The 24,312-nt window shown below is 39.0% G+C and overlaps 1 protein-coding gene across 1 annotated transcript in view; it reads right to left on the bottom strand.

Annotated features, from left to right (window-relative positions):
* sptlc3.L (serine palmitoyltransferase, long chain base subunit 3 L homeolog) overlaps positions 1 to 24,312 on the bottom strand; it is a 104,013-nt gene that overhangs the window by 44,797 nt on the left and 34,904 nt on the right. The window contains exons 4-6 of the mRNA XM_018262794.2: positions 22,917 to 23,065; positions 19,223 to 19,347; positions 14,417 to 14,510 (exon numbers count right to left, since the gene is read on the bottom strand). Of these exons, the coding sequence (XP_018118283.1) occupies positions 14,417 to 14,510; positions 19,223 to 19,347; positions 22,917 to 23,065 (368 nt within the window). The remainder of the gene's footprint in view (positions 1 to 14,416; positions 14,511 to 19,222; positions 19,348 to 22,916; positions 23,066 to 24,312) is intronic.

The raw sequence follows: 24,312 nt of genomic DNA, 5'->3' as shown, positions 1-24,312 counted from the left end.
CTACCCAAGTACCTTATCCACAACCCGATCTGCGACCCGCTGTCCATCAAGAAACAGGAAGTGCTGTCATTGTAAACCGGAAGTGATGTCATTAGAAGTAGGCGTGATCAGAAAAAAAGGAATGACAACAGCAAGTGCTGTCGTATACCGGAAGTGGCGTCATTAGAAGTAGGCGTGGTCAGAAAAAAAGGAGTGAAAACAGGAAGTGCTGTCATTGTAAACCGGAAGAAACGTCATTAGACGCAGGCGTGATCATAAAAAAAGGAGTGAAAACAGGAAGTGCTGTCATTGTAACCCAGAACTGACGTCATTAGAGTAAGGCGTGATCAGAAAAAAAGTAATGAAAACAGGAAGTGCTGTCATTGTAAACTGGAAGTGACATCATTAGAAGTAGGTGTGATCAGAAAAAAAGGAGTGAAAACAGGAAGTGCTGTCATTGCAAACCTGTAGAACCGCCGACCCGCGTCTATACCCACTCCCGAAACTTCTACCTGCAGGGTACCGCATGTTTTTGCGGGCTACCCGACCCGCTGCAGGACTCTATCACAGATCTATTCATGAGCCGGCTTGTGCTATTTCGTTTTTATACTGTCATTGCACTGAAATTATATTTGCAAATACATTTGAAATTGTTGAAAATGTGTGATGAACGTATATTGCAAAGATGAACAGTTTTAGACTGCAGCTACCAGGCTTTTGTCTAAACAGCGAAAGTTGGAGAACCAGCAAAAAAAGGGTTAACGGACTATAAGTGAAAGTAATAGAATGTACATAGACAGTTAGGGTCACCTCACCCATTTAAAACCGAACACATATGGAATCCACAGCCTGTATGGCTAATTAGCAATTAATTTAGATGCATGATGCACGGCTGCACATAAATCAGTTTAGTCTGCAGCATGCATCTAAATGAATTGGTAATTAGCCATGCAGGCTGTGTATTCCGTATGTGTTCGGTTTTAAAGGGGTGAGGTGGCAACCCTATCGCTGACACTCTGACCTTTAGAAAGCTGGTGAGCCAAAAGCCTGGTATTAGCAGTGTAAAACTTTTAAAGGGGTTGTTCACCTTTAAATTTACTTTTAGTATGATGTAGAGAGTGATATTCTGAGACAATTTGCACTTGGTTTTAATTTTTTGTTATTTGTGGTTTTTGAGTAAATTAGCTGTTTATTCAGCAGCTCTCCACTTTGCAACTTCAGCAATTCAATTGCTAGGATCCAAATTTAGCTAACAATAATGTACTCATATGAATAAGAAACTGGAATATTTATAGGAGAGGACCTGAATAGAACGATGAGTAACAAAAAGAAGCAATAACTATAAATTTGTAGCTTTACAGAACATTTATTTGAGATGGGGTCAGTGACCCCAATCGTCTGAAAGCTTGAAAGAGTCAGAGGAAGACGACAAATAATTCAAAAACGATAAAAAAAGAAAAAATGAAGGCCAGTTGAACGTTGCTTAGAATTGGCCATTCTATGACATACTAAAAGTTAACTTACAGGAGAACTAAAGCCTAATTAAAGAAGTAGCTAGAAATGTTGTACATTATGTTTTGAGCTTCTTTGCCAGCCCAAGGCAACCACAGCCCTTTAGCATCTGTGTCCCCAAAGATGCCCCAGTAGCTCCCCATCTTCTTTTCTGCTGATTCACTGCCCATGCTCTCTGCTACTGTCACTTACTGAGCTTAGGGACCCACTCACAATATACAGTACACATAGAATAGAAATGTCACAATATAAGGCTGATTAGTAATTAATACAGATAATTACTACATGGCAGCACAGAAACCAATGCAATTAGCATCAGAATTTAATAATCAGCCCTGTAGCATCATCTTATATTACAGGCCAACCTCATTTTCTGCTGGATAATTAGTGACGACCCCTAAGCTCAGCTTCTCAACAGCTGCTCAGAGCCAAGTTTGAAGTCCTGGATCATTGCTGCTATTGACAAGCTGAAACTTTAGGCCGGTGCAATACGTTCAGTGTATACAATATGACATTTTTAGCCATATTAATTTTTAGGGTTTAGTTCTCCTTTAAACAGCTGCCTGGTAAGGACACGTCTAGCTGTGCCTCCTGAAGCTTCGCTCATCACCGAGTGCCCAATTTTTCATCCAGTGCTCAGTCCAGAGCATGCTTGCACTTGCACCCCTAATAAAGTGTATATCTTTTTTTTAATATAATTTATTTTTATCAGCGTGACATGAGGCTTTATGCCAACATTATTAATAGGAAAGAAAGATAAAAATATAGGAAGGTCATTATTTTTTCCTACCCACCATTAGTAAATGAATTCCAGACAGTCATATAAAGCTACAGCACAGGCCAATAAAAAGTATTGATAATGTCTTATGAAGACCATGAACAGACTTCGGGCCATAAAATTGCCTTTCATTTATTTCAAGTTACCCTGCTCCCTATTTTCTTCATCATTCCTGACGCTGTTTTTTTTTTTACGGTCGTTATTATGAGTTTATTATATTTATGCTTCAATACTACATTTAAGGCACAAACCTCTAGATGGTGCTAATGCTCAGAAAGTGCGAGCAGGTTTACAATAATACTAATAATAGCCATTGCTCGGATATTCCCTGGGGCTCAGCATTTTCTCTGTCTCTCCTGCTAGTAAGTAAAAAAGTCCAGGGTTAACTGGTATAGCCCTTGGGAAACTTGTAAGGCTAGCTTCGGTCTAAAAAAAAAACAAAGGGATTTCAGTATCCCTCTAAATGGGCAATACACGGGCTGAAAAAATAGGGTTAAGTCCACCAATTCTAAGAAACTTTTCAATTGTCCTTTATTGCTTCTTTTTTATAATTCTTGAATTATTTGCTTTCTTCTTCTGACTTTTTCCAGCTTTTAAATGGGGGTCACCGACCCCATCTAAAAAAACAAATGCTCTGTAAGGCTATAAATGTATAGTTATTGCTACTTTTTATTACTGATCTTTCTATTTAGGCCTCTCCTATTCATATTCCAGTCTCTTATTCAACTCAGTGCATGGTTGCTAGGGTAATTTGGACCCTAGCAACCAGATTGCTGAAATTGCAAATTGGGGAACTACTGAATAAAATTTTAAAAAAACCACAAATAATAAAAAAATGAAAACCAACTGCAAATTGTCTCAGAATAGAATGCTCTACATCATACTAGAAAGTAATTTAAAGGCGAACAACCCCTTTAACATACATTTTCCCTATTCTTTTAATTAATACTTATGGTTTTTGTTAGTGCACTAAAAAAAGAAAATGAAACCACTTTCACTTTCTGACTTCCCTTTCACCTGAGTTGCTATTTGCAAAAAAAAAAAGAAACACAGATAAAGGCCTCTGTATAATGAAATGCTCCTTATTACATCTCCACTTTAGGGAAAGTAGGGGGTTTGTTTATACAGAGATCACTGTCTCCTTTTAACAAATACCCTGTTTATAGTGGGAGATGGGTGAGCGAGTTGTAATGGGAGAGGGGTGAGCGAGTTTGGTACAGTTTTTGTGCTTTATTTTTTTTAATTGGCAGATTACATTTTCAACATAAGTCCCAATGCATTGTGCTGAGTTTCTCTGCAGAATGCCTCAGTCAAGGCCAAGAATAGGCAACACCCAGGCTTCACAGTAAAGGATTACCTATAAGTACAATAAAATAAGTTCTATTCTCTACTATATTATTATGGGAACCCAAGCTGAAAGATGACCCCTGCTCAGGGTACCCCTGTGCTGCACTGCTGCTTGAATGTTTGCTTAATAATACAAAAGTCAGTTTAAAAAAAAAAGTTCAGGGTTGTTGATTGTGCCATCAATAAGCGGAAAAATGTACAGGTCATCTTCCCAGAGACGTTGTGCAATGGTACGGACTGGAAGAGAGGTTGCAACACAGGGAATTGATGATATATATATATATATAAAACCTCCATGTTGCCGGCACTCTCGAAAATGTAACTCACATGCCTGGGTGCAGTGTCCAGTCAATTAATCTAATCGCATCCAATAAAAGGTCCGCACTCTCAGGGCTTTATGATATGTTGAAAAGATGATTTTATTGTAGTAAGAGACTAAAGTAAGTAGTCTCTTACTACAATAAAATCATCTTTTTAACTTATCATAAAGCCCTGAGAGAGCGGACCTTATTGGATGCGATTATATATATATATATATATATATATATATATATATACACACACAATACTGCCTAGACTCATGTGTTGTAAGTGATATATGAAGCCGACGGGAATACATTTACTGACTGCTCTGTCTCCTGATTCCAGCTGATCTGTAACAGGAGAGTGACTGTCTGGCCTCCCCACCCAAATAAAGCAGTCTTTCTTTCGGAGTTTTTTAAAGCACCAGGGCCTGACTGCATTTTACACATTTTAATGAATGCTCAGACACCCGTGCTTGCATTTTCCCTTATATGTGTCCAGTGATTTATATAACACATGGGTGAGAGAAGCACCAGGTGCCCAATGACTCGTACAAATGGAGTTTTATTTAACTCTTTTTTAGTTGTTTACTAAATTTCATATTTAACTCATATTGTTATTAAACCAAGTTCAACCAAACTCCCATTCGCGATTTTACCCTATATTTTCAATAACTCGAAAAAGTCAGGCAAACACTAGTGATGGCCGAATAAATTCGGTAGGCATGGATTCTCGGCTAATGTTTTCGCTAAGCTGCAGCGAAAATTCGCTAGTGAAAAATCAAAAAAAAAATTGATGCCCGTCAAAATAATTCGGATGCCCATGGACTTTAATGCATTTGGACAAAATTGACGAGAGTATAAAAATTGACGCTCGTGTCAAAAATTGTTGCATGTCAAAATTATTTTGACGCCCATTAACCGCAATGTGTTTACCGAATCACAGATTCTCCCATCACTAGAAAAGACTCAATAAAATCGAGAGAAAACTCGAATCATACGAATTTTTCGTATTTGATGCCGGAATTGCTTGATTTTTTCAGTTTATCGCCTGAAACCCCCAAATTTTTTTGATTATCAGACAAAACCCCAACGCAGATCGTGATATCTTCACATTGTTAAAGGGACATCTGCCATTGACTTCTGCATGACCTCGGCAGGTTTGAGATGGTGGATTTTCAGATTCGGATTTTTAGCACCTTCTGGGTGTAAATTACAATCCTTCATTTATTATATCACAATAAGATGAAATTTTGGATTTTGGCAGGTTGTGGAATGTTTGAAAACATTTCTGGAGGTTTAGGGTCAGGTTTTATGTATTACAGTTTTGCTAATGAAGGTGATTTGCCCTTTAAGCTGCAAGACACGGTTTCCCTAAGAGACTTGCTTATCCTAAATAGTTACAATTGTATCTTTGCTTATCTTAAATTGATACATATAGTCACGTGGTTAAATTAGGTTGAAAAAAGACAAAGTCCATCAAGTCCAACCCCTCCAAATGAAAACCCAGCATCCATACACACACCCCTCCCTACTTTTAATTAAATTCTATATACCCATACCTATAGTAAACTGACTTGTGCTAGGGCAGTTTTAGCTACTTTCCTTGGTGGGCTGATACCACAGATGAGCTCTCTTTCTCAGGGGTAAGCCCTCGCAGCGGGGTGGAGGCAAGGGTGTAGTGTAACTGTAACCTGATGCGATAGCACAATGATGGGCGCCAGTAGTTCTTTAACAGTTGAACAAAGAACAGTATTTATTGAACAATAGCACAGAGATCATCTAGCACATTGATCCAAAATGGAGTATAGAACATACACAGCAGCATAAAGGAAGCATATACTCACAGCACGTATAGGCTGAATCCCCACAGGCTAGGGAATATACAGCAGAGAGTAAATTGACAGCATATGATGGGTATTGCCCAGTTTTCAGGATATCTTCCAGTGGCAGACTAGGGGAACTCCTGACATCCCTATCTCAACACTTGGTTCCTTACTCTGGGTCAGTAATACCCGGGATCTTAATCCCTCTAATCTCCTCGGCGGAGCCTTGAGCTGCTCAACTAAATAACCTCTCTATCACTCCTAGAGCGATCTATAAAACGAGTATAGCTGTCTAATTACTAGGGCCAAGGCGCCTAGGGTCAACACTACCCATTCCCTTCCAGCCTGCTTGGTTGGGCTAAAGCAATGGAACCAGAGCACATGGTTCCTAAACCTTTTATACTCTGGCACAGTGCCATCTGGTGTAGACTGTGTGAACTGCAGGGGTTACATAAGCACAAGGTCCCCATAAGGAACCACTGAGGTGTCCATATTACTAGGGATGTGCCTGTCTGTAAAGTGTAAGGGTGTCTGAGATTTTCACATCCCTACACCTATACTAACTATAGAGCTAAGTATCACAATAGCCTTTGATATTATGTCTGTCCAAAAAATCATCCAAGCCATTCTTAAAGGCATTAACTGGATCAGCCATCACAACATCACCCGGCAGTGCATTCCACAACCTCACTGTCCTGACTGTGAAGAACCCCCGACGTTGCTTCAAATGAAAGTTCTTTTCTTCTAGTCTAAAGGGGTGGCCTCTGGTACGGTGATCCACTTTATGGGTAAAAATATCCCCTGCTATTTGTCTATAATGTCCTCTAATGTACTTGTAAAGTGTAATCATGTCCCCTCGCAAGCGCCTTTTTTCCAGAGACAAAAGATGTATCTGTAGTGCAGCTGCCAAGTATTCTGGGCTCTCATGTTATATTTAATTACATGAATTTTTAAATTACATTTCAGAAACATTGTATCTTTTTCTGGCCGTTCAGTGCAGAAGATCAAAGAGAAACTCTGAACATTTCAGTAACAATCTGAAAAGTAATATACTGTGCTACTGCATGGTGGGGGCCATTGGCCTTTTATGGTGAGGATGACTATGTTACAATGTAGCCGTACGGAGCATGTTGAAAACATTTAGTTGGTGTGGTCTCCCGTAATGTGTGTGGTCCCTAAAAGTACCCATGGTCTAGGAAAGTATGGCACCCCCAAGTCATCGCATTTACTTAGCCGGTGCTCCTATCAGCAGAAAACTGCACCAGACTCTTCCATTGAGCACCACGAAGCGATTCTCTTATTGCTTCTTCTTTCTTCTTGTCCCTCCGCATGCGAATTAGAGCGGTAAGCCAAACTAAAAAGCCGGATATTTAATTCTACTGCGCATGCGTCTGCCCCGGGAAATTTGAAGAAAGAAGAAGCAGGAAGCCGATTGCTTTGTGGTGGAAGAATCTGGTGCAGTTTTCTCCTGATAGGTGCACCAGCCCAGGGTGTCAGGTAAGTAAATGCGATCACTAACTTTTGGAACCCCCAAGTAAAAATAACTTTCCTTCTTCTTTAACATGCTGCTATAATTCCTGAAAAGTTACTGTTCCAGGCCATTAAGTCTATGAGTCTATGTGGAATGTACTCCAAGCCACTGTAGTTTATCTGTAAAGAAGGTGATAAGAAGAATGCTGAGAGGGTTGGTTTCAATGTCGTCTGGAACCTTTGGAGCAATGAAATTTTCCATTGATTTCAGAAAACAGTTTGTTTCCGATGCATGCTCAGTCTAGCAATAAAATGCAGAATCTATCAATAAATAGATTGATCTTATGGGTTAAATTATATATATATATATATATATATATATATATATATATATATATATATATATATATATAAATATATATATATATATATATACACACACAAACACACACATACACATATAAATATATATATATATATTCACATATACACACACACATAGATATATATATATGGATCAGTTATCTGGAAACCTGTTATGCAGACAGCTCTGCACTTGCTGTCGTAAATTACCCCTTTAAATCTATATTTCATGCAGTCCTGGTTCAGGACTCAGAAGGAGGACTATTCTTCACACTCCCCACACAGTGTGCCATGTGCAAAAAAAATGTCAGATTTTGGTTTTTTTTTTTACATACTGCACACCGTGTGGTGTAAAAAAAATGCAGTATTTTGCACCCCTTGCCTTCCACATAAACCAATGGGATCACAGTCCACCCAACCCTTCCCCTATCTATCTATCTATCTATCTATCCACCCATCAATTATCTATCTATCTATCTATCTATCTATCTATGAATCAGTCATCTATCTATCTATCCATCCACCCATCAATCATCTATCTATCTATCTATCTATCTATCTATCTATCCACCCATCAATTATCTATCTATCTATCTATCTATGAATCAATCATCTATCTATCTATCTATCTATGAATCAATCATCTATCTATCTATCTATCTATCCACCCATCAATTATCTATCTATCTATCTATCTATCTATCTATCTATCCACCCATCAATTATCTATCTATCTATGAATCAATCATCTATCTATCTATCATCTAAATATCAAGGCTCAAACTAGGGGTAGGCAGAAGAGGCACGTGCCTAGGGCTCAATGATGGGGGTGTACCAGGCATGTACCTCTTCTTTCCCTACCCTTGATCCGGGCCCTTGTTCCTCCACTGCCACTTGTCTCCGGTGTTGCCTTAGCTGGGTCTACTTTATAGGATCAAAGCCCTCCCAACTCTCCCCCATCTATCTATCCACCCATCCATTATATATCTATCTATCCACCCATCCATTATCTATCTATCTATCTATCTATCTATCTATCTATCTATCTATCTATCTATCTATCTATCTATCCATCCATCTATCTATCTATCTATCTATCTATCTATCTATCTATCCACCCATCAATTATCTATCTATCTATCTATCTATCTATCTACCCATCCATTATCTATCTATCTATCTGTCTGTCTGTCTGTCCACCCATTCATTATCTATCTATCTAATCTATCTATGGAGTTGTTCGAACGTAGGTTTGCAAATAATTGGCAACACAAATTGGCAATTGGAAGCCTTTTTTCTACAAAGAACAGTTGCAGCATAGGGGGAAAGAGCTTCTCTAGCAAGGCAGGGCAATGTATATGCTAAATAACAACACGTTAGCCGCAATGTAATTATACCTTCTTGCTGATTTCAATGCAAATGGCAACATTTTGCCATTTGCTGGTTTTTCCACTGTTTCCCAAATTTTTTAGCGATGCGAATCGTCCCATTTTCGCAAATCTCTACTAAAGATCAGTGCCTGGATTTGCTTTTCACCCCAAAAGAGATGCAAGGTAATACGAAAGGGCATATAAAAAAATGGACAGACCAGAGAACAGCTCATGAATGTGACAGAAAAGAGTGAAGGAAGGAGGGAGGATAAGAGAAAATCTAAAAATAAATAAAGGGCAATATAAGAGAAGTAAAAACATAACAGTGGCTTACAAAATGAAAAGTTGGAATGGAGGAGATGAAAACCAGATAAAATCACAATCTGTCAAAAACACATAAAGGCAACAGAAACCATAAGGACATAAGAGAGAGAAAGATCGGGAAGGTGTAAAATACAGACGAGAAGAGGAAAAAAAACAACATCAAATGGAAAAGAAAACACAAAACCAAAGTAACTTCTTGTGAACATATTCTCCATTTAATGAAAAGGTCGGCAGCAGCTTTATGGTAGTTCTCCACACTACTTTGGATGTTTCAGCAGCCAAGAAAAGCAGCAACAGTCTTAAAACCCATGTGAGAGATCCCCCCAAACAATGCCATTACACATCTACTGCTACTAACATAACTTCAGGTCATGATGGGCCACATAAAATGTTGGTGGGGGTCATCTGAAACGCATGTAAATACTTAAGTCAGGGTCATTTACAGTGCTAGTAATTTGTGCTTTACTGCTGCACGGGGTAAATATTAGCTGAACCAGCTCGAAAAACAAACAAAAAAAGGTCACACGTGGGAATTAAAACGCCCTCTCAGAATACGGACAATGAAAGACATTTTTAAGAACCCACCTCCCCCCCTTAAAAATATTATCTTACAAAACAGAAGTTAAGGTTCAAAGTGAATTCTTTGATTGGAATGAGAAAATAAAGGAGGAGGGAAAAGGAAATATTTGCAGAAGAAGTAAATTATACCACATCTTAAAGGGGCACAGCAAGAGTTTTGAGAAATTCTCACCGGGATCCCAAAAGTTTCACATCACACAAAGTTTAAAGGGCAACAAGGAGCTCTGCATACCGGCACACATCTCTTACACAAACCAAGTTCGTTTTTATTAGAGGAGACTGGAGCCATCAGGGAGTAATCAGCTAAAATATCTATAGAGAGGTTAGAAGAAAGAAAGGCATTCCCCCCAATAATCTGTTCCAAAAAAAGAAATGGAGAGGGAGGAAGGAAGGAGAGATAAAAGATCTTGACCACAACGTCCCAAATCACCTGGTCTTCTGACAACATGATCAGAATGATGCGGGAATTCTTTTTTCAATAGGGTTAATATGCTGCATTAATAACATATTTTAAGGGGGACCCGTCACCCAAAAAAATTATTCAAAATCGTATTTTATCACATTAGTCAAGTAAAATGAACTTTAATTACACTATATAAATTATTTGTATCTTGCTCCCTTCAGTCTGGGATTTCAAAATTATAACAAGCAGGCATCAGCCATTTTGTGGACACTGTTATTAAGGCAAGCCTTGTATCATCTCAGAATCTTGTTTGTGCACCAGAATGGGGGACCTGATGTCCATCCCCATGCCCTGGCTACACAATTAAATGATAAAGAGAAAAGGGGAATGTGTGGAGAGCAGTGGCATCTAGTAAGTGCTGAATGGAAAGTGGGAACTAATTGTTTTCCCTGCCTCCATGCCCCCCAGGGCATAGAGGAGTGGCAGACAATATCTGATTGATAGCTGAGATTTTTAAATGAGCATACAACAGCTATGAATGCTTTAATAAAAAAAATAGAAATTGATTTCATGTTTAATTTGAAAAGGACTTTTATTATACAGATTTTTGTGTCTGGGTGACAGGTCCACTTTAAGAAAGCAGCCATCCTTATATGCAAATCTGAGGAACATTAAAGAATTTCCCTGCCCGGGGCAAGGAGGCACATATAAGGAACATTCTGATTTCCAATCTATTGCTGGAGAAGCTCATGATTACACTGTACATAGAAGAGCCACATGTGAGTGACCAAATGGAAAATGGAATGCGTGTAAAAACTTCCATGTGCTTCTTGAAATTTCTCAGTTTCGCGCATTTTTCAACGGACAGGACAGATTCGCTCATCACTAGTGGGGATTTTTTAAAGAAATAAAGTGAAATTATTTATCCTAACTGAAAAGAATTTCATTGCCACACGATCCCGTACAAATCAATCAAAGTACTACTCTCACGAGTAGATCCCATCCTAATACATCGATACGAGCGCCATTTACCGAATGCAAGTAAGCCTTTGACTAAACGGGACACCTAAAAAATTAATACACTATCGGCATATTCTTCTTTTTATAGGTACGCACGGAGAATTATAAGCCCACCGCCACCTACTACCTTTTATTCTAAACCTAGGGACTAGTGGGTCCCGAGATATACACTGGTGCTGCTACTAAACAATCACTGACACTATATAGGGGCAAATTCATTACCCTCCGAAAATTCACCAGCGACGACTTCACTCACATCGCAACACTTTGCCAGGCGTAGATTCGCCAGGACAAAGCTAATTCACTAAAATCCGAAGTTGCGTCCAGGGCACCAAACGCTGATGAAGTTGCGCTAGCGTTACTGCGGCAAGCAAATCGAAGTTGCGCTAGTGTTGGCTAATTTGCATACGGTGGAAAGTTAAAGTTGAATGGACATATATGTTGCAGCAAATACATTACACTACACAAGCCTGGGAAAGCTTAATACAGTGATCCCCAACCAGTAGCTCGTGAGCAACATGTTGCTCCACAACCCCTTGGATGTTGCTCCCAGTGGCTCAAAAGCAGGTGCTTATTTTTGAATTACAGGCTTAGAGGCATAAAAACCAGTTGTACTGCCAACTAGAGCTTTCTGTAGGCTGCCAGTCCACAAAGGGGCTACCAAATAACCAATCAAAGCCCTTTGTTAGCATCCTCAGGAACTATTTTCATGCTTATGGTGCTCCCCAACCCTTCTTACATTTCAATGTGGCTCATGGGTGAAAAAGGTTGGGGATCCCTGCCTTAATAAAATAAAATAGATTTGTTATAATGCCCTACACATGAGCCCAGTGTATAGTTTTTGTGCCATATGTTAGGAAATGTAGGGGGGAAGCCGGGTACCCAAAAAAAATTAGGGATGCACCGAATCCACTATTTTGGATTTGGCAGAACCCCCGAATCCTTTGCGAAAGATTTGGCCGAATACCGAATTTGCATATGCAAATTAGGATTCGGTTCGGCCTGGCAGAAGGATTCGGCCGAATCCTGTTGAAAATGGCCGAATCCTGCCCGAATCCCAAACCGAATCCTGGATTCGGTGCATCCCTAAAAAAAAATGTTCGATCTTTTGCAGCCTATCACCCTGAAAAATGAAAAGTTGCCTGCGTTTTTTGGGACTTCGAAAATGTTTCAACTATTTTTTGAAGAACTCCTATCTACTCTATTGCACGTTGCACTGGTAACGTTCAGTAAAAAAAAAAAATCTGCATCTTATTGAATTAGCGAAGTAAAGCTCTTTCGCCAGAGCTTTAGAGTGTGAAGTAGCGCTAGAGTCAGAGTAAATCAGCGAAGTACCGAAATGACGTCACGCTTTCGAATTTTCGCCAGTGTTAGTCACTTCGCCCTTTAGTAAATTTGCCCCTAAGCGCAGAGTTCACCCATATATTTTACTGATATTCTATCAGTTATTCTATGTTGTGTCATTGCATAGGGTTATGCCTGGTGTTCCCACCACCCTGACCCTATGCAGCACAATGTAATAGGTGCCATTCTGTTTATACTAAAACACAATGATGCAAAAAAAATCTGTATCAACAGAAATAAAAACATTCCCCCGTGGGAGGCTTAAAATGGGCCCATTAAAGTCAAGAAGCTTTGCCCAGTTTCATGTAAGAGTGCACAGCAAAGAATTACAGATCAATTCCACTCAAGCACAAAGCTCACCTCTCCTGCCAATGACCTCAAATATTTGTACAGTCGATGCAGAAGGGCCTGCCGTTTGCTAAGGACGCACCCTCGTTACAATTTTACAATTTTTAACTTTAAGGAATTTGGTGAATGCACTCTAATAAATGTCTCAAGTGAATCATCGACAGCTAGAGCAATTCTTTCCATGTCAGTTGTGTGCAGTGCAAGAGACTGAGAGTGAATGTGACCATGACCCATACAGAGAAGCTCCCCCAATATTCAAAACAATAAGACGAATCAGGAAAATGTGACCTTTGTCCCACCTGCTATTGTCTTATTAAAACTTGACCATGCATGTTTAATACAGCATTAACAATATATATAAAATAATAACACACCAGGACAATAAAACATGTAGGTATGATATGGTGACTCAATTCTTAAAGGGGTGCTTCACCTTTAAAGGGGAACTATTACGAAAATGAAAATGTTATATAAACATCAGCATACTGAAATAAGAAACTTTGTAAATACAATCAATTAAAAATTCTGTACAGTTCCGGAAATAATCCGGTTTATCTTCACTATTACTCTCTCAGCATCCGTTTCTCTTCATTCTGTCTTCGTGCAGGAGTTGGGTATCTGATAGTCATAGACAGTTAGATCCAATATATTTTATAGGGGGCTCCTTTTTGCCTAGAAGATGTATTAGAGCTCACTCTATTAAAATCCTGTCTCTCCACATGCAGAAGTTTTGCTAAAGGCAGTTATTTTGTTAGATTTTGTTTGTATTGGAATCACTTATTTGAATGAGCGATAATTCATCTGCTAGGAAAGGGAGCCCCCCTAAACAGATGCTAAGAGAAGGATAGTGAACATAAACTTGATAATTTAAAAAACGATGTCGAATATTTTATTGACTGTATTTACAAAGTTTCTTATTTCAGTATAATGAAGCTTATATTAAATTTAAATTTTCAAGATAGTTTCCCTTTACATCAACTTTTAGGATGTTATAGATTAGCTAATTCTAAGCAATTTTTCAAATGGACTTCGTTTTTTCTTTTTTTATAGTTTTTGAATTATTTGCCTTCTTCTTCTTCGTTCCAGATTTCAAATAGGCGTCAGTGACCCGTCTAAAACATAAATGCTCAGCAAGGCTATACATTTATTGTTATTGATACTCTTAATTACTCATCTTTCTATTCAGGCCTCTCCTATTCATATTCCACTATCTTATTCATTTGTAATTTGGACTCTAGCAACCAGACTGCTGAAATTGCAAACTGGAGAGTTGCTGATTAAAAAGCCAAATAACTCAAAAACCACAAATAATAAAAACCAATAGCAAATTGTCTCAGAATATCACTCTACAGAATTCTAAAAAGTTCATTTAAAGTTGAACAACCCCTTCAAAGCACTTAGTGGTTAGACAGTTAGTTTTATTGTTCTAGTGGCATGATAACAGCACTCACTGTTGTGTTTGAAAATTCGTATTGTTGCTCCGGAGAGTCTTGCGCCGAGTATCAAAGAAGTGTGGTTCAGCTCATCGCTTAATATAAGGCAGCCCTGCAATGGGAAAAAGCAAGAAGTAGATGATTACTGAATAGTATATTACAATTAAAAAAAAAACATCCTTAAAATAGGAAGCCAGAAATAACAACAACTGGTTGTAGAGCATCAGCGGCAATGCTTGAAAATAACATGCGGAAATAATATTTTAAAAAGCCAAAAACAAGCAACATATCATCTTATGATGTGCAACGCAATGCACTGAACTATGGGTAAATAGCCAGGTTTCTTGCTCACTCATCCACCACTATTGTTGTGTGAACACTTATTGATATATTCCATAGCCCTGTACAGAGATTGTTCATCACTGATATCAGTCCCTGCCCAAGGGCCCTAAATATATATAGTGAATTGAACACCATGCCTAGAGCAGCGCAGCTTTAAGGGGGAATTGTTGTCTTTTTCTAATTGTAAAATCTTCCTTTATCTCAAGCTTTTAGAGTTTTTCAGGTTTTTTTCTTGTTTGTATCGGCCAACGTTTACTGCTGAATCGTTAGATACAGATCGAATTCTATTGTTTCTACCAGCATATCTGATGATTCAGCTCTAAATCGCTGTAATGAAAAGGAACGATCTTCCCTATGACCAATGGTCACAGTCTATGGATGCCTTAAAGGAAAAGTACACCAAAATGTTGTAGATTATGTTTTGGGCTTCTGTACCAGCCCAAGGCAACCACAGCCCTTTAGCAGTAAAGATCTGTGTCTCCAAAGATGCCCCAGTAGCTTCCCATCTTCTTTTCTGCTGATTCACTGCACATGCTCTGTGCTGCTGTCACTTACTGAGCTTAGGGACCCACTCACAATATACAGTACACATAGAAATGTCACAATATAAGACTGATTAGTAATAAATACAGATAATTACTACATGGCAGCACAGAAACCAGTGCAATTAGCATCAGAATTTAATAATCAGCCCTGTAGCATCTGCTTTTATGACAGGCCAACCTAATTTTCTGCTGGATAATTAGTGACGACCCCTAAGCTTAGCTTCTCAACAGCTGCTCAGAGCCCACTGAGCATGTGAGTGTCACAGACACTTTCCAAGATGGTGACCCCGTGTGACAAGTTTAATGTTCTGGATCATTGCTGCTATTGACAAGCTGAAACTTTGGTGCAATAAATTCAGTACATAAAATACGGTATTTTTACCCATATTAATTTTTAGGGTTTAGTCCTCCTTTAAATAGTGCATAACAGATTAACAACATTATGTTCTACAGAGCTTATCTGCTATCTGCTGTGTAACCTGAGCTTTTTCTTCTTTAAATGGCTTCCCCCATTGGTACACAGCAGCTTATTTATATAAACAATAGTAGTGTGAAGCATATAGCTTTTAAAAGTACAGGGCAACACTGCATTATATTTTTATTACTTTAAAACACTTTCATTTTTTGATGTTACTGTTCCTTTAAGACTTTTGCAACATTGTTTGAAAAGTAACAATTAGGGAGCTAGCACACGGGCAGATACGGGGAGATTTAGTCACCTGGCGACTAATCGCCTCTTCTGTGGGGCGACAATCTCCCCGAACTGCCTTTCCCCTGCTATAATGGAAAAAAAAAGCGTCAATGCACTAGCGGCACTTCGATTTCCGAAGTTGCTTCGGGAATTGAATTTCCGCGAGTGCATTCTCTCTGTCAGGGAGAAGGCAGTTCGGGGAGATTGTCGCCCCACAGAAGAGGCGATTAGTCGCCAGGCGATTAAACCCCCCCGGAATCTTGCTTGAACCCTAAAGAATTAAGTAGGGATGCACCGAATCCAGGATTCAGTTCGGGATTCGGCCTTTTTCAGCAGGATTCAGATTCAGCCGAATCCTTCTGCCCGGCCGAATCGAATCTGAATTTGCATATCTAAATTAGGGGCGGGGAGGAAAATCCCGTGACTTTTTGTCACAAAACAAGGAAGTGAAAAATGTTTTCCCCTTCCCACCCCTAATTTGCATATGCAAATTAGGGTTCAGATTCAGTTCGGTATTCGGCCGAATCTTTTGCACAGGATTCGGGGGTTGGGCCGAATCCAAAAAAGTGGATTCGGTGCATCCCTATAATTAAGCAAATGCTGTTTTCAATAGCAATTGTTTTTACTAATAACTTTAAAAGCACTGCAAATGTACAATAAATGTGCATTGGAAAGTTGCTTAGAATTATGTTGTCCTTTTTTAGGCAATTTTTCGTGTTGGAGTTGACTTTCCCTTTAATGGGGCGCAGAATCTAAAAGTCTATTTTTGTTTAAAAAGTTCTGTTATTAATTTGATCTCTTCGTGTTCAAAACAACCGAGAATTTGTAAATGTATGCTAAATATGTGGTTAAATCTTCTGCTAGCAATCTGTTGGCTTGGAAATGTCCCTATGTTGACTATTGGGAAAGTTTGCAGACTGATAGATTTCCTGCATGTTAAGGCTCTGAGCTTGGGTTACCTGGGGAACTACATTGAAAAATGTTTCCGAGATCACTTAGAGAGCAACAAGTATGACAAATTGCTGGCACACAGCTGAGTTGGCTGCTTTTATGCACAAGGGGAAGGGAAACTAGCACTGAAGAAACAAGGTCCATCGCCCTTATGATAAAGGCAACACAAAGGGTGTGGACAGAACTTGATTTATTGCAAAATTTGTAAGGTTGCTGGTTTTCCTCCAGTGTCATATTCCATGTAGAATCACGAGTAAATGAATCACGCTATAGTGTGTTGCAATATACCATTGATTGCACCGTATAAAAGATAGGGCCATTGAGAATTATCCACAGTAACTGAACACGTAACAAAGGTAGCAAAGTGATAGGACGATTGTATTGTGCAGTGATCGCTTTATGGCTTATGTGGTAATGCAAGTGATAAACCATCGAGGGATGCACTTCTTTGCATCCACTTTTTTGGATTAGGCCGAACCCCGAATCCTTTGTGAAAGATTTGGCCGAATACTGAACCCTAATTTGCATATGCAAATTAGGGATGGGAAGGGTAAAAATTTTTTACTTTCTTGCTTTCTGACAAAAAGTCACGCAATTTCCCTCCCCGCCCCTAATTTGCATATGCAAATTAGGATTCGGGTTTGGTTCGGCCAGGAAGAAGGATTCGGCCGAATCCGAATCCTGCTGAAAAAGGCCGAATCTTGGCCAAATCCCAAACCGAATCCTGGATTCGGTGCATCCCTAAAACCATCTTCCAATCGCCATAGATTTCATGATATGTCCGTCAGAAAGGGCACAGCATTTTCATGAGCTGGAAGAGCTCACTGTTCAGGGGCTGATTTATCATGAAATCAAACTAGGGAATCCTGAAGGTTTTCAGCATTTCAAGATGTTCCTATTTTTTTCAAAATCAGATTCCCATCAGAAACATTTTCCCAAATTGAGGCAAAAGATTATGGTAAGGAAAAACAAGGGCTTTGTTCACTCAGGCTGAAAAGCCAGGACATGTGTTGGGGTTTTTTTTTTAGTTTAGGAACTGAGATGCAAGTTGGTGCAGCTTTGGGTAGCTGAGCTATAATGTAAAGGAATACAGACTGCAAGTGGACCAATCTGTTCTGGTTTCCGAAGAATAAACCGTTGTTGTTTGTGAGGAAAACCTGCTGTGAATAAAACACACGCTTGAACTTAAAGGAACAGTAACATGAAACAATAAAAGTATTTGAAAGTAAAAATATATAATGCAGTGTTGCCCTGCACTGGTAAAACTGCTGTGTTTGCTTCAGATACACTACTATTGTTTATATAAATAAGCTGCTGTGTAGCAATGGGGGCAACCATTCAAAGGAAAAAAGACTCAGGTTACACAGTAGATAGCAGATAAGCTATCTAAGACCATAATGCTGTTATCTGTTATCCACTATTTATCCTCTGCCATATAGCCTTTTTTCAATTTCCGCCACAGTTTGTTTATAAGAATTATAATAGTGTTTCTTAAGCAAACAGATCAGTTTTATCAGTACAGGTCAACAGTACGTGATATTTTCAATACTTTAAAACACTTTTTGGTGTTACTGTTGCTTTAAAGGAGAACTAAACTCTTAAACTGAATATGGCTAAATATGCCATATTTTATATACTGAACTTATTGCACCAACCTAAAATTGCAGCTTCTCAATAGCAGCAATGATCCAGGACTTCAAATTTGTCACAGGAGGTCACCATCTTGGAAAGTGTCTGTGACACTCACATGCTCAGTTGGCCCTGAGCAGCTGTTGAGAAGCTAAGCTTAGGGGTCGTCACAAATTATCCAGGAGAAAATGAGGTTTGTCTGTAATATAAGCTCATGCTACAGGGCTGATTATTAAATTCTGATGCTACTTGCACTGGTTGTTGTGCTGCCATGTAGTAATAATCTGTATTAATTACTAATCAGCCGTATATATTGTGACATTTCTATTCTATGTGTACTGTATATTGTGAGTGGGTCCCTAAGCTCAGTAAGTGACAGCAGCACAGAGCATGTGCAGTGAATCAGCAGAAATGAAGATGGGGAGCTACTGGGGCATCTTTGGAGACACAGATCTTTACTGCTAAAAGGCTGTGATTGCCTTGGGCTGGTACAGAAGCCCAAAACATAATGTACAACATTTCTACCTACTTCTTTAGTTAAGCTTTAGTTCTTCTTTAAACCACCTGGTGTCACTGGCTCTTTCTTTGGATAAGGTACTGCAGCTTCTGCTTCCCTAAATTCCCACAATGTACATATACAAATAACAAAAAAGTGTTATGACGAACCTTTCCAACCAATGCAGGGATATTCATGGAGTTGGTGGCAAAACCCATGCTAAACACCATAGCTTCTTCTACACCAAGGAACTCAGCTACCAAGTCTTCCAGTTCTTTGTGGTTATCCAAGTGACCTGATAGAGAATGAAAAAGAAATGAATGTCATATCAATGGAAACAATCACTGGCATGGGAAGAAAAATTGACTGCATATGCCTTAAAGTGGACCTGTCACACAGACTCAAAAAGCTGTATAATAAAAGTACTTTTCAAATTAAACATGAAATCCAATTTCTAACAGTTCATAGCTGTTGTAAGCTCATTTAAACATCTCAGATGTCAATCAAATATTGTCTGCCCCTCCTCCATGCCCTAGACATAGAGGCGGGGCAGACAATTACTTTCACTTTCTATTCAACACTTCCTAGATGTCACACATTCCCCCATTCGCTTCAATGTTTAATTGTGTAACCAGTGCATGGGGATGGACATCAGGTCCCCCATTCTGGTGCACAAACAAGATTCTGAGCTGATGCAAGGTTTGTCTTAATAACAGTGTCCACAAAATGGCTCCTGCCTGCTTGCTATAATTATGAATTCCCAGACTGGAGGAAACAAGGTTCAAATAATTTATATAGTGTAATTAAAGTTCATTTTGCTTGACTTATGTGATAAAATAGTATTTTGAATCATTTTTTTTGGGTGAGGGGTCCCCTTTAATATGAAATTGGCCTAAGGCATCGATTCCCAAACTGCAGTGGAGGTCATAAACTTACTTTTTGTTCAAATGAGTTTGTATGGCTGGTTTTGGATAGGCATGAAACATGCAACAGTGTCCTCTTGGTACATATATTATTTTTTGGTAGTGCTTCCAGAGGCCAATTTCTTATGAACTGAGCAATACTCACGTGATGAAATTGGTTTTTCTAGGTCATCGAGGTTTAGCTAAAGCATTACACACAGGCCAAGTTCATCCAGAATTAACAAGTGTAAATGTTATGTTGATGCCTTAAGGGAGTATTGTTAAATTTTAACCTAGTTTATATTTTTTCTCTAGAAATCAGGCATATTTTAGCCATTTAAAAAAAAAAAGTTTTATATTCGACGAAGAGAAAAACAGATCACGGGCCTTTAAACATTAACTGAAAACAGTTGTGCAGGTTGGAATACTAAACCTTCTTTCTTCCCCAAGAGTCAGCAATGTATTCCACGGATTTAATATTAGAGGGGAGCAAAATATCCACATTCTAGAAACTTTTTCTTTAATTATATCTTTAAATCACTGCTGTTTACATAACAGGTGGAATCTATTACCTGCAATCCTTAAAGCTCCAAAATACTGTATGGGAATGCCATTCATTTTTAACTGATACACATTTCCTTTGTAATTTATCATGCCGCTTGCAATTGAAAGAGGGTTGTTCCTTTAGATTAACTTTTTAGTATGGTGTAGAGAGTGAGATTCTGAGACAATTTGCAATTGGTTTTCATTTTTTATTAGTTGTGGTTTTTGAGTTATTTAGCTTTTTATTCAGCAGCTCTCCAGTTTGCAATTTCAGCAATCTGGTTGCTAGGGTCCAAATTACCCTAGCAACCATGCATTGATTTAGATAATGGACAATGCAACCATGCATTGATTTAGATAATAGGAGAGGGGATGAATAGAAAGGTGAATAATAGAAAGTAGCAATGAGAATAAATTTGTAGCCTTACAGAGCATTTGTTTTTTAGATGGGGTCAGTGACCCCCATTTGAAAGCTGGAAAGAGTCAGAAGAAGATCAATTGTAAATTTGCTTATAATTGGCCATTCTATAATATATTAAAGTTAACATAAAGGTGAACCACCCCTTTAACTATTCAGAGGTGTGTTCAAACCCAGTGCTACTGCAGGGCTCTAACACCCCACAAAGCAGAAATATCTGGCTGCTCAAAGCTGACTGTCAGGAAAGTGGTTTAAATGATAAAAATATCTAACTATTAGGACATCTTCTAAATCTGCCCAGTACCTTCTACTGAAAGGCAACTAAGCTTGCATAAAATTATTCAGATGGCAGAACAATCTTATTATATTTTCAATGTTTAAATAGTATTTTAATAGTCTTAAGGCGCTGTGCTCTACATTACAGAAATATCCCTTATCTAAAAAAAAAAAAACAGGTCTCGAGCATTGCAGTTAAAAATATTCCATACCTGTGTGTATATGACATGTACAGTAAGAGATATGTAGTAATGTGACTCTCATTAAGCTGTTCACAAACACACCCTCATAGATAATGGGAATATGCAGACGGGTCAGGGCAGTGTTTTATCAATAGAAGATAAATATTTTTTGCAGCATCTATAGCCCTAGTAATAATATATTTTTTTTTAACTAACAAAACACTGTTATGACCTGTCTATATCACTGCAGGTTGATTATATCTATCTCTGGCGCTCTCTCTCTCTATTGATGGTCAGGGGCACCAGGGCCCCCATTACAAGTTAAAAAAAATTGGGCGGCAAAGAATATTTTTTTGAAAAACATTGGCGCCAGGGCCCCCCTAACAAGTTAAAAAAAAATGGGGCCCCAGAGAATATTTTCTCTGGCCAGGGGATTAAAAAAATAAAAAACACAAATTGGTGTTCAGTAGAATAGAACTCATGGCTTCAGGACTTCGACTTCGCCTCCTTTCGTGACTTTGGGTCTTTTCGCCACTTCAGAAATTCAATTTCGGCTGTTTTCCTGACTTCGGGTTTTTTCGCTGCTGCAAGATTTAAATTCCGGCTGTTTTTGTGACTTCGGGTCTTTTCGCCGCTTCGGGAGTTTGGCTTTAGCTATTTTTGTGACTTCAGGTCTTTTTGCCGCTTCGGGAGTTCGGCTTTGGCTATTTTCGTGGCTTCGGGTCTTTTCAACGTTTCGGGAGTTTGGCTTCGACTATTTTCGTGGTTTTGTGTCTCTTCACTGCTTTGTGAGTTCGGCTAATTTTGTGGCTTCGGGTCTTTTTGCCGGTTCGGGAGTTTGGCTTCGGCTATTTTCGTGAATTTGCGTCTTTTCGACGCTTCGGGAGTTCGGCTATTTTCGTGGCTTCGGGTCTCTTTGCCGCTTCGGGTCTCTCCACCGCTTCGGGAGTTCGACTTCAGCTGTTTTCGTGTCTTTTCGCCGCTTCGGCTTTTCGGCACTTCCGCATTTCGGCTGATTGTGATATGGAAATGGCCAAACAGCTTAGGCACTATGAAGGGGGGCCAGGCTTTTTCGAAAGTGCAGCACTGCTAGGCCCCCCTTCAGGCCCGGGACACCTGTACCCCCTATCCCCCCCCCCGATGGCGGCCCTGGTATACACTGTATATATAACCACAGTGTGTGGAGCGCACAACCATAACATAGATAAACCCAAAACTGGAAAAGTCAAATATCCAGCAGTTGAAAGAACTCGAATGAAGATTCCAGCAAGATAAATAATTAAAGCAAATAAAGGTTTATTGTATCCAACGTTTCAGTTCCATACAGGAACCTTTGTCAGGGAAAGTGTACCAGTGCACAGAAGAACGCTGAAATCAGCAAAGTTGGCGCCTTAGCTACAGCTTTTTGGCGCCAACTTTGCTGATTTAAGTGTTCTTCTGTGCACTGGTACACTTTCCCTGACGAAGGTTCCTGTATGGAACTGAAATGTTGGATACAATAAACCCAGAGACCATGGCAATTGCTAAAAGGAAGGCTTCATACCCATCTCTTGCCTGGTGCTACAGACTCCAACTCCATAGTTTTGTACCACATCCTTCACCGTAACTAGAGACTCGGGGGCATTCTCGGCAAAGCCAAGGTAGTTATAAGACCCCATGTTTACAACGTCTTTAATCACTTTTCCTGTGTACCTAAATAGATTTAAAAGAAATAAATACAGTTTATTACCTATGTATACTGTAACTGAAATAAGAAGGGACATATAGAATAAAAAGGAAGGGACATATAGAATAAAAACGGACACATACAGGCACACAACAACAGGTTTTTTCGAGTGTGCATAAAAGGAACATTCTATCTGCATTGCTTGTGTTGATGTGACTTCATGTTTCTACTAGGGGTTTCATTAAATAACATGGGGGCTACATTGCATCAGTGGCATTACTCAGTCATGGGAAATAGTGCTGCTTCAGCAGAATTTCTCAAAAGAGCAAACAGATTTTTTTATATTTAATTTTGCCCCCAGTCATGTGATTTGTGCTCTGATAAACTTCAGTCACTCTTTACTGCTGTACTGCAAGTTGGAGTGATATCACCCCCCCTTTTCCCCCAGCAGCCTAACAACAGAACAATGGGAAGGTAACCAGATAGCAGCTCCCTAACACAAGATAACAGCTGAATACTGTAATATTAAAAAAAAAATAGCATGTTCCTATTTTGATTATAATCTAAGAAAAGCACTTGGTACAAAAATCCAGGTCCCACTGCATCACATTCAGTTACATTGAGTAGGAGAAACAACAGCCTGCAAGAAAGCAGTTCCCGAAAGTGCTGGCTCTTTCTGAAAGCACATGACCAGGCAAAATGACCTGAGCTGGCTGCCCACACACCAATATTACAACTAAAAAAAATGCGTGTTTTTTTTTTTTTTTACTATGAAATCGAAATTATTAGTGGGAAAAAAAATTTTCTCCGGAATTCATTAGACCCCGAGGGTGTCCTGAATAAAAAAGTAAGCCAACTCAGACCTGCCAAGTTCATGTAGAAATCAATGGGAGAAGTCCCAAAGATATCCTGATCTGAGCTAGGTTTCGTGGAATAATCCGAAGATTTTGTGATTTTCTGAAAAAATCTGATATGAATTTTTTCACACTTTTTTCTATTGTTTTCCAGCACAGGACATTTTCTGAAAAACGTATTGCTACATAAGGGGGGAAAAACTCCGGATTTGGTCTAATTAGCTTTCAGAAAATAATGATCAATTTTTGGATTCTGATAACCTCCCCAAGTGTCATTAATGTAGAACTTGGCTTAGCTCAGGGATACGTGCATGTGAACAGCAAATTCCTAGAGAACTTTTCATTAGAATATCAACAGCTTTTATATTTTTTTAAGCCTCTTTCTTCTTTCCATGTAGGAGGCCATATCCTACAGCAGG

The sequence above is a fragment of the Xenopus laevis genome, chromosome 5L (assembly GCF_017654675.1).
Source record: "Xenopus laevis strain J_2021 chromosome 5L, Xenopus_laevis_v10.1, whole genome shotgun sequence".
Classification (NCBI taxonomy): Eukaryota; Metazoa; Chordata; class Amphibia; order Anura; family Pipidae; genus Xenopus; species Xenopus laevis.
The sequence above is the reverse complement of the archived record's forward strand: the minus strand, read 5'-3'. Positions and strand labels throughout refer to the sequence as shown.